Here is a 23951-nt window from a genome sequence, read left to right on the forward strand (position 1 = left end):
ACACAAAAATACCGCTCCGATAATCCCTCAACTGCACAACATTTAAAATATTAAAATGGCGATAACGATCCATTGTAGGTTCACAATTTTCAAAATCACTGAGCAGGCGCAGTACTTTATTCTGCACAATTTGTATCAGTATAAAATTTACAACAAAATTACTAGCCCACACAGAACAACCGTATCAAGGAGGCACACTTGTGCCTCTTTAAAGAGGCGACCCACCACAATGTTAAGCGATTTCCGGTCCTAGCGGTCGCAGAGAGACAGCGGCGATCGCATTTTGTAGCCCAAGCTCCAACTAAGAAACGTGCAAAATTTTACCCCCTCCGACTTTATCTTCATGGGTAAAAGTGGGCCGGAAGTTTCGACCCTCCGACCACAGCCCCCCTTTAACGTTATCCGATTGGGCTGAAATTTAGAGGTTAAGCTTTCCTAGGGCCCGGGAGCTTATCCTCGAAATTTCAGCTCAATCCGATCAATCCTGTTTTCTAAAAAAACAAATATAGCCACTTAAAGTTCATTTCTCTTTTTTTTTTTTATCAGCCACGCCTACAGGCCACAGTTGGCAACGAATCTGGGTGAATGAGGACTCATTCGAAGCGGAATTTGACCTGTTAGGGCCTTTTGATATTTTCATACCAAAGAAATTATCCCCCGAATTTACATTTACGAAAAACCTCGTTTTCCTATAAGAGCCCATGTTAATTTTTCCCACCACAGCCCCCCTTTAACGTTGTCTGAAATTTAGAGGATAAGCTTTCCTGGGGCCTGGGAGCTTATCCTCAAAATTTCAGCTCAATCCGATCACTCCGTCTCTGTTTTCCAAAAACCAAATATCAAGTATTGTGGGGATTTCCTTGCGTCAAAAATAGATTGCACAGAATAAAAATAATGTAACGTGTCTCTGTGGTACAGTGGTCGCTATTCCTGACTGTCAGGCGGAAGACCCGAGTTTGATTCCCCGTCAGAGAAATTTTTTTATATTGAATTTAAAGTTTAAAAAAGAAACTCAGTTTCTTTTTTAAATCCAATCTATTAAATGCTTCGGCTCAACAGGCGTCTCCAGAAGAATATCACAGTCGGCCTTCAGCTTACAGGTAAGTCTCCACTGTTTTGATGACATGCCGTATACCTACATGCTCGAAGAAAAGTTGAAAAAAGAAAAAGCTTTCAAAAGCTTTTTCAATAGTAGTATCAAAAGCTTTCTTAAAATCAATAAAAACAGTTAAAGGAGTAGAGCCGCTCTCGAACACAATGTTTAAAACATCAAGAAGGTGGTGCACTGCATGACTAGTAGAATGGGATTTTCGGAATCCAAATTGTGTGTCACATAAAAACCCAAGAGAATTAAGGTAGGAATACAGTTTCTTATGAACAACCTTTTCAAATATTTCTGAGAACAGTGGCAGAATCGATATTTTTGAGAAATATTTTTGATAACAGTGGCAGGTCTCCAGTTTGACATTTCTCTTTTGTCGCCACCTTTATGCAAATGTATAATTTTTGCTTGTTTTAAAGCATCTGGGAACTGACCTTTTTCCATAGATAGGTTCACCAAGTATAGAAGACAAGGCAAAAGGTAAGTGACGACAGCCTTAAATGCCTTAAGGCTGTTTCATTGATGACCCTCCGAGGGAGTTCATTTTGTTCCGAAGTTTCCTAAATTCTTCAAGGGTTTTTTGGGTTGGACAATTAAGGTACAACTGATAAAGTCCATTCTGTTCACTAATTTTTTCCGAGAGTGAATTATCTACCCACGGTTTCTTTGCGTTATTTTTCTTCTTACGAACAACCTTCCCTGGGCAACACTTATCATAAATAGGTGACAATATTTTTAAAAAAGTGTCAGACGCCACCGATGCGTTTTTTTTTCATTCATAACTTCCTCCCAAGAAACTATACTTATCTCTTCTTGAAACTGTTTAAGATTTTCCGGCTTAAGATACCTAACTGTCGTTTTCTCCATTTTAAAAACCTTTTTTCCAGTGTCCCGAATTACGCACGCCTAAGGAAGATGGTCAGAACCTGGACACATGATCACGTCGCAATAACTTTTCTGTATAAGATTCGACGATAAATAAATATTATCAATAAGGGTAGCCGACTGACTAGTAATCCGTGTCAGTATTTCTGCTGCCGGAAAAAATTGTGCGACAACCTAAGATTTAAAAAATTCAATGTTAAAACTACTTAAATTAAGAAGATTAAAATTAAAATCACCAATAAAAACCCGATCCAATTTAGTCGCCGCTGTATCGGAAATAAACTTATCAAAATCGTAAAGAAAAACATCCGGACTAGCACTAGGTGGCCGGTATACTAAACAAACTAACAAATTTTTCTTCTCCGAAACTTCAATCTCAATAGAAAAAGTTTCAATCCAACAATGTAAATCCTTCTTTACTTTGTATCTTATATGATCCTTAATTATAAATCCAAGTCCACCCAGCATGCTAGAATTTCTTGATTTTTAAACCAGCTGGGACCCTGGAAACGTATATGGTGGGAGAAAGCTACCCCGTGTAAGAAAAGATTCGCATATACCCAACATATCAATTTTAACACAACATGAAGTAAGAAGGTTCGACACTTCAAAAAAATTCGACGTGATGTGACAGTTCCACTGACCAATACATAAATCCATATTTGTCACATTAATTACATTACTATTCATAATATCAACATATCTACTATGCCTCATCGGCCTAACATTAACTTCAGCTGGATCATTTGCCACGCGAGATAACAGTACGTCATCAATACAAAATGGATTATTTTCAAGCGACTTCAAATGCGAACTTGCGAAGGGTTAATACACGAAGCGATTAACATTATTTAACTTCACATTATATACAAATGATTATATGTCCCTGGTTGACGGAGGACAAAACCTATGAATGGAAAACTAATGCTAAACTGTAAGAAATAAATGAAAAACCAATGTTATCTAACTAAAATTACTACAAGCAGGAATAAACTTATGAAGATATGCTAACTAATAATATATGCAAAAAATGACGCACGCATCAGAAGATTTCTTCTAGCGACCAGAGCCTCTGTGGTGAAGAATTGCTAGTTTCACGAACGAAAATTCGACCTTGGTTGGACCAGACACACTTGTTCCCAAATTTATCTATAGCCGCTTTTAAAATATCACGCTTCTTGCGCGTAAGGTTTTCGCACAAAAAGATCCCGCTTTTTGCAAGTTTAGCCTTAGCTTTGAAGATAGACTTTGCAATCTCTTTGTTACGGAGCTTCACTATAACTGGCACTACTCTGTCAGGTCTGCTTGCCGGGTTGTTATTCAGGCTCAGTCTATGTACACTAATGATATCGGAGTCGGCAATATTTACAAGGTCCATTTTTTCGCGGATCACACTCCGGATAGTACTGTTTATGTCGACCGTAGCGGGCTGCTTGACACCATGAAATAGAAGTGAGTCCAGTTTCCCCTCTTGTTCGAAATCGTCCAGTTTGTTTTCTAAACTACGAATTTTTTCTTCAAGTAAATGAACCTGATGCTTGATTCCTTTGAGGAATTTTTCCAGAAGCAAAAATTTGGGGGTATGCTCCACAGTGATTGCATCATAGATCTCAGGGACAATAATTTCCGTCTAAAAGTTACCAATCCCTCGTTCATTTGATTTTTCCTGTACCTTGCGCTGAATATCCTTCCTAACGTTTTCTTTCATTTGAGCGATTTCCTGCTCAGACGCTACCAATTGAGCTGATTGTAAATTAATTGAAAATCAAACAGAAGGCGTTATTAAATCGGGATTTTTTAATCAAATGGAATAAAATTTTGAGAAATTACATGAACTTCAAGAAATAAACGAGGGTTTAAGACCTGCAAACAAGGTGACTAGGCAACATTAAAAGAAAAAAAATCCAAACATAAAAGTTCGCCTATCACTTTAGCTACTTAGCAAATCAACAGCTGAAGAAGCAAAGTTTTTGATGGAAGATGAATTTGATTTGAAAATGCTCGTGCAACAATTTTTTTGCTTCTTTGCTTTTATCACTTCTTTGATATTATGAAAACTAAGTCACTTTTTTTGCAATACTCTACAAAGGACCCCTGAAGCCCGAATCTGAACATTTTTGGAGGCCATTCTTGCGCTCTCAAATGGAATCAACCTTGAATTGTCTTAATAATAATCCAAGATCGAATTTTTTTGACAATTGATTGATTGTCTATCAACCAAGATGCACTGGCTTTCTTGGATTCAATATCCACTCTTTCCTTTTTCCTCTGTGACAACTTTGTGAAGGCGAATAGTCCTGAAAGACTTTTCAACTATATTTTGTCTTATAAGTTTAGCCATTTGCGAAAATAGATTTGTGCAAATTTGGAAGAAGAGACTGAAAGCCCTCGAAAATGGCGTCCGGTCGAAATGAAAACGGCATCATTGGAATTCCCGTGGTTGAAAATTTTCTACAGGAGAATTATATCCCCCCCCCCCATCTTGAAAAAACAAAGGAAATAGCTTTTTTTTTCATGGGAAGCACTGATGTACATTCTCATCGCCGCTAGTGTGGCACTGGAGTATTATAGGTGGTTACCAAGGAATAGAGGACACTGACTAGAGAGGAAACCTAAGTTAATCTCCGAGAAAAAACTCTAATGCCATTTATTGTCAGATAATACAAATATCAAGGGCAGTGACAAGGAAATTTTATTATTTAATTGAAATTAATTTAATTTAATTAAAATATTATTTAATTTATTATTTCAGTTTTATATTTAGTGGAAACTTACACAGCGTATATATCTTAAAAGATGAACGAAAATGGGTAGTTCAATCTCTAAGCAAAAATACCACCATATACACAATTCTTGGCAGTAGTAGGCACAAAATTCGAAAAAAAGAAAAGTGGGTGAAAATCAGCGAAAAATAAGCTAAAAATATGTGACACTAAACAGATTAAGAAGGTGTAGATTATCATTCCTGAATCAGCAACAAATAGTAATTTTTCTCGCTAGACATTTTTTTTAAGTCATTTGTCCTGTACTAGGTTGCAGCAATACCTGCAACCATGATTAGATGTGCTTCTCCAGTTATCTTGCAGATACATTCTTTGGATTGAAAAAGGAAGGAAAACTGAATCAAATTGGCGAATCAATTTTTAACAAAATAAAATAGGTTATATTGCAAAGGTCAACATTATATAACACTTGAAAAATTATATAAACATCATTATCAACGTATATATATCTCCAGTGTGAAAGTTTTGTTTAATTTTTCTATTTATTTATGGATGTGGATCAATACACTTTTGAACCTATGAACTTATCAAACAGTTCGTGGTAACGAACTATAAGTAAGGAGAGATGCGGCTCAATAGTAACCGAAACTCTAAGAAACAGAGTCTTGATAACAGTAGATACATCAAGAGAATCAAATTTTGATGATGATTCAAAATAGGTAAAATTCATCAAATTCAGTGGTACCCATCAAAAGTTGCGAGCCTGAGAAAATTTGCCCAAATTTTAAAAAAGGGGGAAACGCCTCCAAAAAATCAGTGAAATTAATGAAAATCATTCCTTCAGATTCAGCGTGTCAGAGAACCCTACTGTAGAGGTTTCAAGCTCCTATCAATCAATCAATCATTTATTACCCACAACTACAAGACAACAAGTAGTACAAGTGGAGTATAAACATAATAATAAAAAAAAAAAAAAAAGAACATCAACAAAAACTAGCAATTAAATTAAACTAAAAAAAAAACTGTAAAAGACCATGGTCAGGGCCAATATTACAAAATGCATCTGCAGAAAGCTTTGTGTGTAGTTCACAGAGCTTTTGAGTTAAATCCGTAACATAGAAATTTTTAAGTAGATACCAATTTCTAGTTCATGACGGCAGAGAAAGAAGAAATTTTCAAAATTTGCAATATGTAACTTTAATCTTTTTTAAATCCTTTAGCTTGAGAACAGAATGAACACCCGAAAAATAAAGTACAGAATGATCAGAAAAAGTCAAGAATAAGCGCCCAAGAGCTCTTCTGTTATATTTTCCACGGTTTGCTACAATTTTTGAATAACTGAACTGAATTTTTCTTACTGAATCAGCAACGATCTGTTTACGAAAGAGAGCTAGAGAATTAGAAACAGTAATACCAAGCCACCGAAAGGAAGAGACAGAAAGTACAGAAAATTCATTACATACCAGAGGAGTAGACGAAGACAGATTATAAGATAAGATAAGATATGTACAAAAACGTGGAATTTCGTTTTTTGTATTTCTTTTAATAAGAAAGATCACGGTTGCGTGTTTATTTGTTTTTTGTCTGTTTTTTTTTTTTTTTTAAGGGGCGATCATATCGGCTGTCTTGGATTTTTATTCAATATCCACTCTTATCCTTTTCCTCTATGACAACTTTGCAAAGGCTAACATTCCTGAAAGACTTTTCAAATACATTTTGTCTTATAAGTTTAGCCAATTGCGAAAATAGATTCAAATAGTACCCATCGTAGCCATCAAAAGTTACGAGCCAGAGAAAATTTGCCCAATTTCTGAAAAAGGGGAGAAACAACTCCAAAAGATCAAGTGATCTTGATAAAAATCGTTCCATCAGATTCAGCATTCCAGAGAACCCTATTGTAGAGGTTTAATTCCACAAAAATATGACATTTTGTGGTTTTTGCCAGTTCACAGATGCATATTTATTTTTTTATTTTATTTTTTTTTTCAGGAGTGGTCATTTCGAACCAGTGATTGTAGAAGATCAGGAGAGAGCTCACATGATCGGAAATAAAAAGTTCTAGTGCCCTTTTTAAATGACCAAAATATTGGAGGGCAGCTAGCTCCCCTCTCACGCTCATTTTTCCCCAAAGTTACCCGACCAAAATTTTGAGATAGTCTTTTTGTTCAGCATAGTCGAAAAATTAAATAATTATGTCTTTGAGGATGACTTAACCCCAACAGTCCCCGGGAGAAGGGCTGCAAGTTATGAACTTTGTCCATTGCTTACATATAGAAATAGTTATTCAGAAGCATATAGACGTTTTCAGGGGAAATTTTTCTGGTGGGGATCGGGGGATACGTGGGAGGATCTTTCCATGGAGGAAGGGAATTTTCCATGGAGGGGGAGCCGGATTTTCCACCATTTTTTAAAAAACGATCAGAAATTAAATAATAAACAGGTCTTTTCAACTGAAAGTAAGGAGCAACATTAGAACTTAAAACGAACAGAAATTATTATATATATATGGGGGGTAATGCCCCCTCCTCAACATCTCGCTCTTCACGCTAAAGTTTTTTAGTACTTTTAAAAAACTCCTTGTTGTTCAAATTAAACGACCTATGTGTTTCAGAAGTCGGTCTTAAAAAGAATTGGGACAAAGTTCGAGCTTTAGCATAAAGAGCGAGGAGTGGAGGAGGAGGCAACACCCCTTATATACGTAATAATTTCTGTTCGTTTTAAGTTTTAATACTGCTCCTTACTTTTAGCTGAAAAAAATTGTTTTTCTTTATTTAATAAAACAAGAACTGAACTTTGTAATAAACACAACTTTTTCACCAATGAAAATAAAAAATTGAAGTCCCTACATATTACCCGCTTTTAAGATTTTTGTAGAAAGTTTGGAGAATAAGTTATCAAAATTAATTGATTGATTACGTAAAATTAACTAATTAATCACATTATTATAATGTTTTAACTAATTGTGAATTATTTTCTTTATGTTTTTGTTGAATTTAAGTGTAAATGCTGGTTTTGTTTAATACCAATGTCAATAGTCCTTGCAAATAATCGCTTCAAAGACTTATTATATAAGCTGTGGAATTTAGATGTAATTAAATAAGTAATAATAAGTAATTTAATCACTCTTTTAATAACTTATTTAAAAATTATTTGATCGATCAATTAAACTAAAATTAATTAATTAGTTATTTTGAAAGTATTTATTTTTAATTTGGATATTTTAATTGATAAGTGATTGTTTTTACGTTTTTGTTAAATTTCAGTGTGAATGCTGGCTGTGTCACTCTTCCAGCTCTACTTAGCATAAAACAAGTGATGATGCAGAGACAAGTCCAAGGGATGTGGACCTCCAAAGATGAATTACCGGTACTGAACTCCTTTAATTTTTTTTCATTAATTATTAATAGTATATTATCCATTTTTAATATTTAATTTTAATTAATTGTTTAAATTTGATAATAAATAGTAACACTTTAGTTAAGTTTAATAGATTAAAGTTTCAAAAAGTAAAATTTAATAATTTAATTTAGTAGTTTTATTACTCGGTTGACGTTCTTGTAGTTTAGACTGCTTTAGACAAACTAAATTCTAACGGTACGTTCCAAATGCCAATTTTCGTAATATTTTTTATTACCTTCTCCCTAAAACGGCTCAGGATTAAAAATTCAACCATTTTATATTGATCGTGGTAACTGCAACCTAGTAAAGAATGAGCCACGGCCCATAGTAACCAAAAATTTAAAAACGCTTTTAAAAAAAACTGTGTGATGAGACGGTATTGCCATTTGTAGCTGATTTAGGAATTGTTGTTATTATTTTGATTACTCTTAATAGTAAAATGTTATTTTGAAACCAAGTTTATGGATAATTTGAAAAATAACCTGAAACACATCTTAAATGGTGTTGGATCGAAACAAAAAGTACACCATTAGAATCGCCATGACCAAAAACAGTGTCTGGGAAACTTGCAGCCCCCACTTTGAACAACAAGGAAATTCGCTTTACTGAAAGCACAGATGTCTTTTCTTTTCTTCACCGCTAGTGGGGCACTGGAATACCATCTATAACCATAAAGTTTTAACATCTAATTCTTTCTGCACTTATAATACAAAAATTGACCAAATTCTCTTATTACTTAGATTTTTGGAACGCAAATAATAATAAGTTATAAATTGTCGGGATCATCTATTATAGAGGTGGATAGTTGGATTTTTGTGTACTACAGGAGGGAGGAGTAGCTTTATCTTTGTTTTTTTTCTTTATTAATCCTTTCGTTTAAAGTAAAGTTTTTATTTTCTCAGACAGCTAAACGCTTGTCTTTGTTGGGATGGGTAGGTTATGAGATACCTAAGTGCCTGGTACGTAGATTTTAATTTTTCAAAACCCAATTTTAAATTGTATTTTTTGTATTTAGACTAATACAATGTTCATAAATAAGTTGAAAATGTCAGCCAAAAATTTAGCTGCCAGATTGGTTGCCAAATACCCAAAATCTTTGGTACTTTAATATAGGGAGGTAAAACGGGTAAAATTACCAAAGAAAATTTTGGTAATTTTTGGTAGTTTGGTAGTTTTTGGTAATTTTTGTAATATTTGGTAATATTAGAAAAATTCATGTTGGTGCTGGTGAATAATTGGAACAGAATAGGACTCAATGGGACCACCTTAAGGAGGACCATCAAGTTTCGGTAGCATGCAAATATAGCCTTTTTGATCATATCCCTTATCATTTCTTGAATTTTCCAACTTAATATGCTCAGTTTTTCCTGTGCTACACCCTTTTGACAATCCGTATACACATAAATTGTTTTGATTTAGTTCAAAACTCTCCTCAACATTCTCTGAAAGGCTCACCTGAGTGCCCTTCGTCTTTTTGAAAAGTAAAGGCCAAACAAGCATACCTTTCTCAGTAACATATACTATGTTTAAACAATGAACAAACTTCATAGCTTAAAGCCATTGTCCTGAGGACTTTGGGGAGGTTGACATCCCCAAAGACATTATTACTGGGCCTTTCAACAAGGCTGAACAAAATATATCTTTTAAAATTTCGATACGACATGTTTTGGGGTATGATAGCCTGGTGGGGGCTGATTGTCCTCCATTCATTTTTGACTCTTGAAAAGGGAACTAAAACTTGGGACCTCCAATCAAATGAGCTCCATCTGATCCAAACCTTATACGGCCAACCGTTCCACAAAAACCTTATATGCCCCGGCGCATAACTTACAACCCTTGCCCATCGGCTCTGGGGGATTGTGTCCACCCTAAAGACATTGTTACATGATTTTTGGACTACTGGTAACAAAATGGCTATTTCACAATTTCAGTTGAATGTGTTTTGGGTAAAAGATGTTATGGAGGGGGGCTAGTCTTAAAAGGGAACTAGAACTATACATTTCAAATTAAATGAGCCTCTTCTGAAGTTCACACGACCACCCCTTCCGTAAAACCCTTATATGCCAATGAGGCATAACATACAACCCTTACCACTAGACTCTGGGGGATTCTGTCCACCCCAAAGGCCTTATTATATGATCTTTGGACGATTTTTGAGCAAATGGCTATCTCAAAATTTCTATCGGGTGCATTTGTGGAAAATACGACGTGGGGGGGCTTCCCCCCGATTACTGTGACTCATAAAAAAAAGGCCCTAGAACATCTGATTTCCAATCAAATGAGCCCTTCCGGAGTTTTTACGACCACGCTTTTCATATTTACTATATATACATATATACTATGCATATATACTATACATACACATATATGTACATAGATATATATATACTATATATGCCCTTGGGGCATAACCTCCAACCCTTGCGCCGAGGGTTGTAATCCTCAAAGACATAATCTCCAGACTTTTCAACTACGCTGAACAAAATGACTATCTCAAAATTTTGATTAGATGTGTTTTGGGAATTGATAGGCGTGGGGGAGGGACTTTTTTCCCTTCATTCACTTTCGACTATTAAAAAGGGCACTAACTCTTTCAATTTCCAATGGAATTTCTATCAGATTCATTTCGGGAAAATATGAGGTGGGGGGGAATCCACTCCCGATCACTCTGAATGTTAAAAAGGGCACTAGAAATTCTGACTATCAATCCAAAGAGCCCCTTTGAAGTCTATACGATCACCCTTTCTATATAAAACGTATATGCCCCCAGGGCATAACTTACAACCCTTGCCCTGAGGGCTGTGGTGGGGTTGTCATCCTCAAAGACATAACTTCCGTCCCTTTTAACTACGTTGAACAAAATGGCTATCTCAAAATTTTGATTGGATGTGTTTGGGGAAAAGATGGGCGTGGGAGGGGGTTGGTTGCCCTCCTATCACTTTCGACTATTAAAAAGGGCACCAGCCCTTTGAATTTCCAATTGAATGAGCTCTTTTTTGAAGTTTCTATGACAACTCCTTCGATACGAAGTGCCCTGGTCTAAGACCCCCCCCCCCCAAAAAAAAAGAAGAAAATAAATAAATAATATATTGTGTCGACATCGCTCTTGACTTAGGCAGCGCATCGCTTCCCATGATAATCATCCGTACCTTGTTTGTTTTGCACTGTTTTGTTTTGTTCAGCCACATGCATATTTCTTTAAAATTATACTTTTTATTAATGCCATTATTCTGTGATTATTATATATTTTTCTACCTTTTATGTCTTTAAATTAAGAGGCAAAAATATTTCTGGAAGAAACTTCTGGAATTATTTTGGCATTCCTGTAAAAGTGTGTTAGTATCGAATGAAATGGATAGACACGTAGTGGAGAGGGGGCTTCGGCTAGTAGACCACCCCCTACCCTATAGCTTGGATTATTTCTACGATCCTTCTTTAAATTATGTTATTTGCTTTCTGCGTGTGCTGTTTTGGGCCCTGGTTTTTATGAAAGAAGGAATTTCTTGAAAGCCCATTTTATTTAAAAAAAGAAAAACTTCAATAAAGCTAAAGAAAAAGACGAAACAAAAAGAAGAAAGAAGGCTAAGAAAACAGCTCCTTAGGAAAGGAAAACTCAAATTAAGTAACGAGAAAACTGTCTTCAGTAGATTAGTCTTTATCTTGAAAGAATTGGAAAACTATGTACTCTATAAAGTAACCCCCCTCCCCCATGGACAAAGTTGCTTTAATTGATATCATTAAGTTTTTACAAAAACAGTCCTTAGTTTTTGGTTATGTACAAATGTATGTTCATAGATGTAAATTAATGTTTTGAAACGTCTACCGATGCTCATCGTCAATATTTGATAAAGGCCTGACAATTTCTATAAAAATTTTATATATTAAAAAAAAGCCACCGGTGACTGGGTATCTCATTGGTGGAACACAAAAAGCCATTTAGCGCAAGCTGTTTTCAAACAGTTAGAACTTAGTCAAACAATTTATGGTAACGAACTATAAGTAAGGAGCGACCCGGCTCAATAGTAACCGAATCTGTAAAAAACGGAATTTTGATGTTAACAGATATACCAAAAGATTTGGCTTATTTTGCTGATATACCAATTATATAAGATTCATTAAGTTTAGTGTAACCCATCAAAAGCTATTAGCCTGAGAAAATTTAGGCTGATTTTTGAAAAAGGGGAGAAACACCCCTTAAAAGTAAAGCAATCTTAATGAAAATCACACCATTAAATTCAACGTATCCAAAAACCCGAGAAATCCAAGAAAAAGGATCACGGATGCGTGTCTATTTGTTTGTTGTTTTTTTTCTGTTTGTTTTCCCCAGGGGTGATCGCCACGAACCAATAATACTAGAATATCGGGAAAAGATTCATTCTAACGGAAATATAAGATTCTATTGCCCTTTTTAAGTGACCAAAAATTTTGGAGGGCAACTAGCCCCTCTTCTACCCCCTTTTTTCCTCAAAGTCGACCGATAAAAATTTTCAAAATTTTGAGATAGCGGTTTTTTTCAGCATAGTTCAAGAACCCAGTAACTATGCCTCTGGGGATAACGTAACCTCCAACAGCCCCTGGGGAAAGGTCTGTAAGTCTTGAAGTTTGCCCATTGTTAACGTATAGCATTTGTTATTGGGAAGTATATCAGCACTTTGAGGGGGGATTTTCGCCGTGGGGCTTTTACACGGGGAGAATTTTCCGTGGGAAGCGAATTTAAGGGGGGGGGGGTCTCCAAGGGGAGTTTGCCAGAAGTCCTGTACGAAATTATTTTCATTTGTCCTACTTTCTCATTATCGACTCACTTTACATGTGGAGATGTTCAGGGGAATCATCCGGCGGAAATTCTTTACCGGGTGAAATTGTCTTGAGTATCTTTCAGTAGAGGAGAGGGGAGGATTTACCACGACAGAAAATTTCCCATAGGTGAGCTTTCCACGGGATGAATTTTCCAGAGGAACTTCCTGCGGAATAAACTTTCTATCAGGGGGCGGGGGAGAGGCTATTTGCGGGAAAACTTTTTCATAGACGAGGAGATATCCGGCATGATTTTAGAACAATCAGAAATCAAGGTATTTTTTAAATGAAAGTTAGCTAAGAAAAAAAAAGTTCTTCCGGAATCGTCCGCAAGAAACTTTCCAGTGGAATTTTCAGCTAGAAGGGAATTGTCTTGGGGGAGTTTCCTGGCAGGGGGGGGGGGGTATTTTATTTAGAAAGAACTTTCCATGGGGGGGGGTGAATTTTCCATTTAGGGGAGCCGGATTTCCCGGCAAATTTAAAAACAATCAGAAATTAAACGAAAAAACAAAAAAAGTTTTTTTCAGCTGAAAGTAAGGAGCAATATCAAAACTTTGAGCGAACAGAAATCATTACGTATATGATAAGGTTGACCCCCCCCCTCAAGACATCGCTCTTTACGCTAAAATTGGACTTTGTGTCCGAATTCTTTAAGAACGGCTCCTGAAACACAAGGGCCGTTTAATTAGAATAATACATCTTTTTTTAAAATTCTAAGAAAACAACTTTAGCGTAAAGAGCGAGGTATTGAGGAGGGGGCAATCATTTTCATGTAGGTAATTATTTCTGTTCGTTTTAAGTTTTGATATTGTTCCTTACTTTCAGTTGAAAAAACTTGTTTTTTTTATATTTAATTTATACTTAAGCCAATACAATTATTATTATTATATATCGAAAACCCTCCTCATGCAAAAAGAAAAGTGAGAAACAAAAAAAAGCACTATACAACTATGACAGTGTCATTAGTGCTGAAGGAGTTGTTTCCTACGTGGTTTGAAATATTTCGGTTGTGTTTCTCTATTTGTTTTGCAACAGCTATAACAGGATCTGCTCTATGAAGACTATTGATTAGCTTTGATCTGCGTGTCCGAATTGGATATCTCAGTAGATATTTTGCGAAACGGAAGAAAGTGGAGCGGATTTTCAATTTATCAGCATTTGTAAGAATCTTCCAGAAGGCTACAATTTAGAGGATGCGGGGGAGAGATATGAATGAATAGACGTACGAAGCAACCGGTGATCTGGCTGGTCTGTTGCCTGTTATGATGATTTTGCTAATTTCAACTCAAAAACCATTGTCATTGTGCTTAAAAATCAGGCTGGCCTGCAGAAGTATTTTGTGATCATTCCTAGAATCCATGTAATTTTCTGATAGAAAAAAGTGACGGTAAAACAAAAAAAGAATACAAGTTTATTGTATGTAAGTGGTGGAAGCTCCCACCTTAACCTTCTATAAGATGATGTTTAGCTGATGGTGGTAATGATGATGGTTAGATGATAGTAAAATATAGTGGATCTGCATGTAAAATGTGTTAGTTACAATTATTCAGCATATTATGAAGTAAGAAATGTTACGATTTTAACTAGACAAACAGACAATGGGTATCTAGTGTCCTTGATCTGAAGCAGGGAGTTACCACTGCTACGCACCAGAGTGGCAGTACTCAAGAACTAATTTTTACAAACGTGAGTGACAATTATTACTCCCGTCGGTCGTCAGGTCCTCTCCAGAGTTCAGATCATTATGTAATCCTTTGGCAAGCCAAAAATAACCAAAAGAAGCCAAAGAAAACCAATGTGAGTATTCGTACGCTTAACCCACAATCAATCTGTGATTTCGGTCTGTGGATCGGGACTCACTGCTTCGACGATCTGTGTTCTATAGTAAACCTGAATAATAAATTTCAGCAGTTTAACTCTTTTCTGTTAGAGGTGTTCCACAAGTTTTTTCCCACAAAAGTTGTAGTGGTAAGTGAGTCCGATAAGCCATGGATCACAAGCGATCTCAAACAAATGATCAAGATGAGGTGCAGGCTGCACAGTTCCGGACAAATAGCCGCGGCGGCGAAACTTAGAAACCGAATCGTGGCCGTTAATCGTTTCAAGCGAAGAAATTATGTTTGGGAGAAGATATTACCCCTTCTCCAAAGTAGCAGTCGGAAGTGGCATTCCACAGTGAAACAGATGACTGGCAAGTCAGTTTACAGTGACCTAAAAATACCTAAGCCTGACGGGTTTCTTACGAGCGCTTCAGACGTGAACGAGTTCTTTGCTGGCATTTGTACTACCTACCCCTCAATTACGGAGGCCGAACTGGTTAACTCTTAGTCGATTGTGAAACTGACGAAATAAAAAAGTTTACCGAATTTGCTGTTTTTAAAGAACTTAAAAAACTAAAACCGAACTGTTCATCCTACCCTGGGGAGTCGCCGGTCAAACTTATTCGCGAATATGCCTTGTTTCTAGCCAAGCCATTGGAATCGATCATCAATCAGTGCTTCAGTGAACAAACTTTTACCGATACTTGGAAGCGAGCCTATGTTCGCGTAATACCCAAAGTTAAAGGACCTAAGACATGTGATCAGTTAAGACCTATTTCGATCACACCGAACTTTGCTAAGGTTGCAGAATCTTTCATATATCGTGAACCTCTTACGCAAATTTCACCGTCACTTGACCCCTTCCATTACGGTTGCTTGAAGGGATGCAGCTCTTTTGTTGGTTTGCTTCTGGTAGACTACCGAAGGCATTTGATTTGATGAAGCACCCTCTTGCCGCCCAGAATCTCAAGTCAATGGGTGCCCGTAAGCACATCCTCCTATTGGTAGTTGATTTCTTACGTCACAGGTATAAAAAGTGTCCGCCCTTTTTCCCGGTTATATTGAATCGGAATGGGTGGAAATTACATGTGGTGCCCCACAAGGTACCAGATTAGCAGCTCTTCTTTTTCTGGCAGTTATCAACCACGTCCTTTCTGGCTTCGACGATCGCTTTAAATTCATCGATGATTTGTCTGCGCTTCTTAAAATACCAAGTAAAGGATTCGCAAGCTGTAGCCCAGTTTGACCCAAATTTTTTCGATCAGTTTAAATCAAAGTGTACTGCTAACAATCTTCAAATTAACGAGAATAAATTAAAAGTTGAGGTTTAACCCGCTTAAACGCGATTTTACCTGCCCCTTGACTTTGTTCCCTTCCGCTTCGTGTGTGACTATCTTGGGCGTCACCTTAAGTGTGGACTGTTCGTTCTCTATTTACGTACAAGAGCTGGTAAAGAAGGGGCATTAAGCTATGCGGACACTAGTGGCGATGCGCCGTCTTGGTTTTCCAATATGTCAACTGAATTGAAAACGGCGTACCTCACTTTTATTCGACCCATCCTTGAATATGCGTGTCCCGTCTGGGGCCCGCAAATTCATCACATGGATTATTTAAGTGATGATTTGGAGGGGATCCAGAAATGAGCTGTAAAGGTCATTCTTTGTGGCAAATATGTAGATTACAGCTCCGCTCTGAAGTCACTTGAAATACCAAGCCTTCGGGATCACCGTTTTCAGCTGATGATTCATTTTGGCCAGTTTTTATTGTCTAGTCCTTTACATCGGACAATATTACTATCTGAAATGCCTGTCCGCGGAAATACCAGAAGTAAAAGCAAGCTTATGCCCGTCTCTTGGCGCACAAACAGACTCAGTAACTCCTTTGTTCCTTTCTTTACAAGTGTTTTTAATAAAATATGGCGCCTTTTAGCGCATTTTTTTAATGTGTCTTTAACAGCTGTTTTCATTAAACTGATTCTGATTCTAGTTTCACACTGTCTAAATACTATACCAAACCCCCCTCTAATGTGCAAATATATACAAATTATATATTTCCCATCTATTCTGTCATTTCTCTTTGTCTTGTCTCGCGCTAAGCTGAAAGAAACTAACGAAGGAACTGGTTCTACAATATGTCTATGGATGAACAACTTGAGTGGTCGGCACTATAATAGTCAAGTACCCAATGTTTTTAACTCTTATTTTACTATTTATATCATTTTCTTATAATCCGTCATTTATCCGTTATTTTCAATCATTAATCCGTTATTTTCTTATAATCATTTTCTTTATAATCCGTCAAATAAGACTGTTTTAGTTTTGCATGCCGTATAACTCCCATTGTGGATCTTTTTTTAGATCGAAGTTGATCTTGGGACAAAATGTCGATTTCATTCGATCTTTGCGTGCCCTATTCTGCGACAGCAAAGTACAGAATCGAACCCTCCTACCCGTCTTGTCTGTGGTCATGCCATATCAAAAGACGCCCTTGCACGTTTGTCCAATAGCAGGCAAGTGAAGTTAGTTGTTTTTTTTTCTTTGGATTTTGCCAGCAAATTCGCCTCTGATTTTGTATAAAAGTCATAATTTAAATTCAACCCCTAAGCAGATACTTAGAACAAGTGGAGAAAAAAGTTTTTTTTTCTATTTAATGCTTCTAGTTCTATGGTTCCCAACCGATTTTGGGCCATGCCCCACCATTTCTAAAACTCTGATGCCCCCCTCGTGATATGTAGATATGTAAAATTTGCTATTCCAAATCTTACGTGTATTCCCCTGAAGGAATCTTAAAAGGCCGTTAACTTGGTATCTTTTTTCGGGTCGTCCTCTTGGCATATTTATTTATATGAAAACTATTGTCTGAGTACAACACCTTTTATAAAATGTATAGGATCATTGCAAATAAATTAAGGCTCTAAAGTATACTCAGCCAAGGGGAGCACCTCCTGCCCATGACCCAAGAAAATATTGCCATGCCTTACTAATAGGGCTTGTGCCCTACGTTGGAAATCACGGCTCTAGTTTTTCAGCGGCTCTTGGTAACAGTTTATCTGTTATCAATTATCTTCCGTGCCGATTTTGAAAATGGGTTTTGAAAGGAGTCGAATTTCGCTTTGCCTTCCGGATTTTACTTCACTCGATCAAAAATGTTTGCCGTCTGAGTGAATATTTGCTTCACGAACTTCTGGTTCATCGACTGTTGAGTAGAAGAAATTAAATAATCATTCAATTTGGAATTAAGCCATTTTCTGAGTGGAGTCAAATTTCGCTTCACCTTCTGGTTTTCACATCACTCGATCAACAAATGTTGCCATGCAGACAAAAGTTAGGTTTGTTAAATATTCAGTTTAAGGAAATAAAAAAAAAACTTCCAATTTTGAACTAAGCCAGCTTTTGACAAGAGTCAAGTTTCAATTTGAAAGCCGAATTTCATGCCCATAGGAAAAAAAAACGTCTTCGGATAGGAGAATATTTAGTTTGTTTCTGTTTCCGATACAGATTAAAAATTCGTTACTCTGACCAAAATAACCGTTTTAACATCTAATAAAAGCTCCGTGTGCTATTGATAAATTTTGATACATTTAAATACATTTTTAAATATGTAAACTTAGAATATGTATTTAAAATAGAGTATGTTATATGAGACATAAAGTATAACATAAAATATGAGAAGCTTTTTATAATAATTAAGAGAATTGCACTTTCAATAAGAAGTATCAGCTGAATTTCACGTCGTGGCTTCGGTGACGTCGCCTCGCTTCCCTATTCACGCTTCCCTAACAAATCTACGCTTCCCTATCAGTACTTAGTTACTCTTCCTTTTTCATTCTTCCCTTTTTAATCTGCGCTGTTTTTTTTAATGCTTTTTTGTTTAAGGTTAGGATAGATAACAAATAGGATAAAAATATACACCATTACATTCTTCTTTCAATGCTCTTTCCAAATATAACAGTCACTGCCATGGCAATGACGTCCCAGTCCCCTTAGTGTAGCCAGTTGCAGCCGTACGCTGTATACACTAGTTTGCTGATTTTTTGGATTTGTGATTGATTTTGTGTGTTGATTTCTCTTCGATCGTTGGTTTATTATACCAAGTATTTTATTCAAAAAGAATAAAATAAAATTTTGCTAACTTATATATAAAGCCTAGGGCAATATCTGGGATCCCATTAGAGAGGAAAGTAGGGAGGCAATCGTGGCAGTCATAGCTATTATAGATTGAAAAGAATATTGAATCAAATAGCATATTTTATTTTTTCTGTCTTACTTCTGTCCTATAGGCTATGTCTATTTGCTCATATCTTTTTTTTTCTTGTTGTTTTTGTACCGATGTCTTAGGTTTTCCTTTCCATTCTTTTTTTATACCTGAGGATGGAAAATGATAATCAGTCATAAACATTCGGAATTTTTTACAATTTTTTCCCTTTTTTCGGATTCTAGATATTTTTCAGATTTGTGTTGATAAATAATTCGAGTTCTTTTCTAATAAATAGGTCTGATTTTTTTTTTCCAGATTCAAGTGTCCTTATTGTCCTATGGAACAGAATCCAGCTGACGCAAGACAAATATATTTCTAAAATTGATTGTATATACTATTTATGATTTTGTAATTTCCTCTCCTGAAAACTTTAACTGGTTATATTTTAAGGAATTAGACACATGTGGTGAACCGATTCACTTTACTAAGTTCAAAATAAACGTCATGACTTTTTTTACCTTCATTTTTATATTTTCTTTGAAAAACAGTCGCAGGTAGGGCTATCAATATTTTGCAGCTGGAAAAGGCCAAAAGTTGATTCAAAAAGTGGCAAAATATGTGTGCAAGTGGCAACACATAACCGTTTGAGTGACAATTTTGGTTTTAACCTTTCTTTATAGAACTCCCTAACTGAAATTTGTAATTACTAGAGCCTCGCCTTGATTGACATCATTCACCCTTTCAGCAGCATTTTTTATAGGTGGGTCATTACTGGACCGGCAGCTATAATTGGCGAGCCTTCGAAAATCTCCAAGGCTATGATTGGCAGTCCAATCGAAGCCGGCCCTACTGCTGGCACGGTGGATAATGTCAGTAAAGATGAGGCTTTAACACTGTGTTGTTGTCTTTTTTTGTTATCTCTTTTAATTTAAACTCGATAATTATCTTCAGACCTGGCTTTAAGTATTTTCTGGATTTTTTTTTCTGGACGGTTGGTTGTCACTTGATATTGTTGGGTTGTCACCTGTTTTGCACATTTCATAATAAAAAATATAAAAAAAAACACTGAAAAAAAATAATAATAATAAAACTGAAATAAAAAAAATAATAATACAAAAACTAATAAGAAAAATATCACGCTGGTAACCCAAATATCTAGGGATATTCTGGCTACGAGCTCTTTAGCCGGCCGACTACCATATCTAGCTATGGATAGATCAGTTTTTATAGATAGGCCAGTTTAATGTCAACTGCGAAAGAATGGGCTGTCCGTTGCTCGGTTTTTAAAGTATTAGCTCTTTACAATTTTTCTCACAGATGAACCGATGAAGAAAAACTTAGCAATTTTTTAGTTACGATTGACGGTTATCAACCCTCCTCATTAGTAGCCAGCACAATAGTAGCAAACAACAAAAGTACGAAGAACAATAGGGAAATCTTTTTGCAAGACAGTGGAGATAATTTGCAAGACAAAAATATATGAAAGAAAAAAGACTCACAACAACATGCAACCAATAAAACCAAAAAGTAAAAATTTTTCAAAGCAGTCCTAGCATCCTTACTTCAGCGAACTTCAACCAGGACTCTTTCGAAGTTCAATCAGAGTCCTGGTTGAACTTCGCTGAACTAAGGATGCTAGGACTGCTTTGAAAAATTTTTACTTTTCAGTTTTATTGGTTGCATGTTGTTGTGAGTCTTTTTTCTTTCATATATTTTTGTCTTGCTGAGGACGGCCCTTGGACATAGGGCTGAAATATTCATTCAAATTATCTCCACTGTCTTGCAAAAATATTTCCCTATTGTTCTTCGCACTTTTGTTGTTTGTTATGGAAAGGCAGTGTGGTCTTCGTCGCTATTTTCACAATAGTAGCAGAAAAAAAATTCAATATTCACTCTAGAAGAGGTGGTCTGCGAAACGAAAAAGGAATAGAAATTATACATTTCTAATCTATAGATACAACTTGATTACAAAATTGAATTTAATTGTAAAGAAAGTTTTTTGAAACTCTTGAAAGTATAGGATCAACAACAGCTCAAATGACTCCTAGGCAAGGTCAGCGCCTCTAGTAGACTATTTTGGATCAGGTCTCCCATTTTTTCATTATTATCAGCAATTAAAAAATCATCGAAAAAATTGTCCACTTTGTGGCAAAAAATCTAGAGAATTTTTTTCAAGAAATGACGTGTAAAATTCACATTTGCTGATAATATCTTTTCAAATTTCCATGCTAAAAATTAATCCACGTGGCAGCGCTGACCTAGAATAAGGTCAATTGTAAAATTTTTACACTTTAATACTTTTTATAAATTTTTTTCTTCTCCTTGTCATTTTTCTTATGAGTCTTCCTCTCATGCTCTTTCTTTTTGTGTAGTCTTTCCTTTTTCAGTAGCCTCTTCTTCTCTTCTTTTGATTTCTGTGGAAAAAAAGAAGCAATATTAATGAACAATTTCTCGAACAAGTCGTAGAGCGGTACTTTTTATAGATGGCAATGTTCCATTCTTGTTTCATGTCAAACAAAAAATGTTGTTTTACTTGAAAGAAAAGAGTGACATTAAAAATTAAAAGAACATAAATTATTCCGTGTGTGATTGTGGCTGCCCTTCCTTAACTCACTGCTCTTTACGCTAAAGTCTTATAGTGCTTTAAAGGTACTTTATATACCTTTCCAATCGCCTTTATATTTGAGCAGTTGTTCTTAAAGCGTTGGAATCAAAAATTAAATTTTAGTGTAAATAGTTAAGGGGGAGTGGGCAATCCTCCTCTATACGGAATAATGTACGTTCTTTTTGAGTTTTAATATCACTTTACTTTTATTAGAAAACCTTTTTTCCTCAATTTTCTTTTCCTTTTTAATATCATACACAGGATTATCTGAAATAGGAGGAAGGCTACTATCCACTCAAAATATTATATAACCCCATCCCCCCAAACTAGCTTCTACATATATCTGAAGGCTAGCGAAGAGTTATAAAATTATGATGAAAAGCACCTTTTTCAAGGCTGCAGCCCCCCCCCATTACATCAAGATTTACCAGCCCTCCTCCAAAATATTCGATACACAATTTCATCAAGTCTCAAATGAATCGATATAGTCAAATAAATCTTTAAACCACGCTCTTTACGCTAAAGTTTGACTCTTTCTCACAACTATATTTTTTAAAACAATAAAAAACTTTAGCGTAAAGAGCGAGGCGTTGAGGAGGGGACAGCCCCTTTCATATAAGGAATAATTTTTTTTTCGTTTTAAGTTGTAATATAACTCCTTACTTTCAGTTTAAAAAACTTGGTTTTTTAATTAATTTCTGAACGTTTTTAAATTAATGCAGGTTTTGATTTTGGCTCACCGTACATGAATAATTGAAACAAAATTTGCATATTAATTTTACTTTTTTTTTTGCTAAATGGCTTTCTCGAAAGTTGTTTAATTTTATTTACGAACTTTTTTATTAGTGATAAATATACGTAACTTACGAATTAACTTACGTAACGAACTTCTATATTCGTATATTTTGATTTTGTATATTAGGGGGGCTTCCCCTTTTAGTCAATGCCTCGCTCTTTACGCTAAAGTTCGATTTTTTTTTCCAATTCTTCAAGAATGACCCCTTAATCACAAAGGCCGTTAATTAGAATAAATAGCTCTTATGGTAGTACAAAAAAAAATTTACGCAAAGAGCGAGGTATTGACTAGGGGGTGAACCCAATCATATACGTAATAGTTTCTGTTCGTTTTAAGTTTTGATGTTTTAAGTTTTGAATTTTCAGTCGAAAAATTTTTCAGTTGAAAACTTTCTGATCGTTTTTTAAATAATGCTGGGAAATCCGACGCCCCTTTCATAGCAATGTTCCTTCCCCCATGAAAACCTCCTCCATGGAAAGATCCTCCCACGTAACTGCCGATCCCCCCCCACTACCAGAAAAATTCCCCCTAAAAACATCTGTATACTTCCAAATAACCAATACTACATGTAAACATAGGGGCAAAGCTCATAACTTGCTGCCCTTCCCTCGAGGACTGTGGGGGATTAAGTCATCCTCAAAGACATAGTTATTATGTTTTTAACCATCCTGAACAAAATGACTATCTCAAAATGTTGATCGAGTGACTATGGGGAAAAATGAGCGTGGGAGCGGGCCTAGTTGCCCTCCATTTTTTAGTCACTTAAAAAGGTGCACTAAAACTTTCAATTTTTGTTCGAATGAGCCCTCCCGCGATATTCTAGGACCAATGGGTCGAAACGATCACCCCTTGGGAAAAAAGAACAAACAAATAAACACGCATCCGTGATCTTTCTTCTGGCGAAAAATACAAAATTTCACGTTTTTGCAGATAGGAGCTTGAAACCTCTACAATCGGGTTCTCTGATACGCTTAATTTGATGATGTGATTTTTATTATGGTTCTATGACTTTTAGGGGGTGTTCGGCTCTTTTTTCGAAAATAAGGCAAATTTTCTCAGGCGCGTAATTTTTGATGGGTTAGACTAAACTTGATGAAACTTATATGTTCAAAATCAGCATAAAAATCTGATTCCTTTGATGTATCTATTGGTATCAAAATTTCTTTTTAGAGTTTCGGTTAATATTGAGCCGGGTCGCTCCTTACTTACAGTTCATTACCACGAACTGTTTGACTATCTATACTAACTATTCATTTTGCATGGACTACGTGCATTTTTAGGAGCAAATACCCTGTACCGCGCTTTGCAGAATCGCAGTTGTGGAGTTCTTTCGCGGAGGGTATAAAGATAGCAGATACTGTTAGCCATTTCAAGGTTGGGTTGAAACGTCGCCTTCTGGGAATTTGTTAATGATTCTTTTTTTCTGGTTTATAGGTGAGGTGTGAATTTATATTAGTAGATCATAAGGATGGCAAAAACAATCATATACAACCCAATGGGTTCCCCCGATTATTGTTGAAACATGAACATTTATTTATTTGTCTCTCTCTCTAAAAAAAAAAAAAAAAAAAAAAAAAATTGTACCATACTGCGGCCCCACTGCCTTTGAAATTGGGAATTATAAACTTAT

At 35.9% G+C, this 23951-nt stretch overlaps 2 protein-coding genes across 3 annotated transcripts in view; one reads left to right on the forward strand and one right to left on the reverse strand.

Moving 5' to 3' along the window:
* Positions 1-19437, forward strand: part of Sou (required for meiotic nuclear division 5 protein souji) — a 79037-nt gene extending 59600 nt beyond the window's left edge. The window contains exons 7-9 of one of the 2 annotated variants that reach the window (XM_089087373.1): positions 7974-8076; positions 17081-17241; positions 19236-19437. In XM_089087373.1, the coding sequence (XP_088943499.1) occupies positions 7974-8076; positions 17081-17241; positions 19236-19299 (328 nt within the window). In that variant the 3' untranslated portion in view covers positions 19300-19437. The remainder of the gene's footprint in view (positions 1-7973; positions 8077-17080; positions 17242-19235) is intronic. The other variant, XM_089087374.1, reaches the window with a different exon arrangement.
* A 1410-nt stretch (positions 19438-20847) lies between these two features.
* The window catches only part of LOC148952714 (uncharacterized), an 89590-nt gene continuing 86486 nt past the window's right edge, over positions 20848-23951 (reverse strand). The window contains exon 5 of the mRNA XM_089087759.1: positions 20848-21334. Within this exon, the coding sequence (XP_088943885.1) occupies positions 21212-21334 (123 nt within the window). The 3' untranslated portion in view covers positions 20848-21211. The remainder of the gene's footprint in view (positions 21335-23951) is intronic.

Source organism: Artemia sp. Qi Xiang Cuo, chromosome 4 (assembly GCF_049724085.1).
Source record: "Artemia sp. Qi Xiang Cuo chromosome 4, ASM4972408v1, whole genome shotgun sequence".
NCBI classification, from domain to species: Eukaryota; Metazoa; Arthropoda; class Branchiopoda; order Anostraca; family Artemiidae; genus Artemia; species Artemia sp. Qi Xiang Cuo.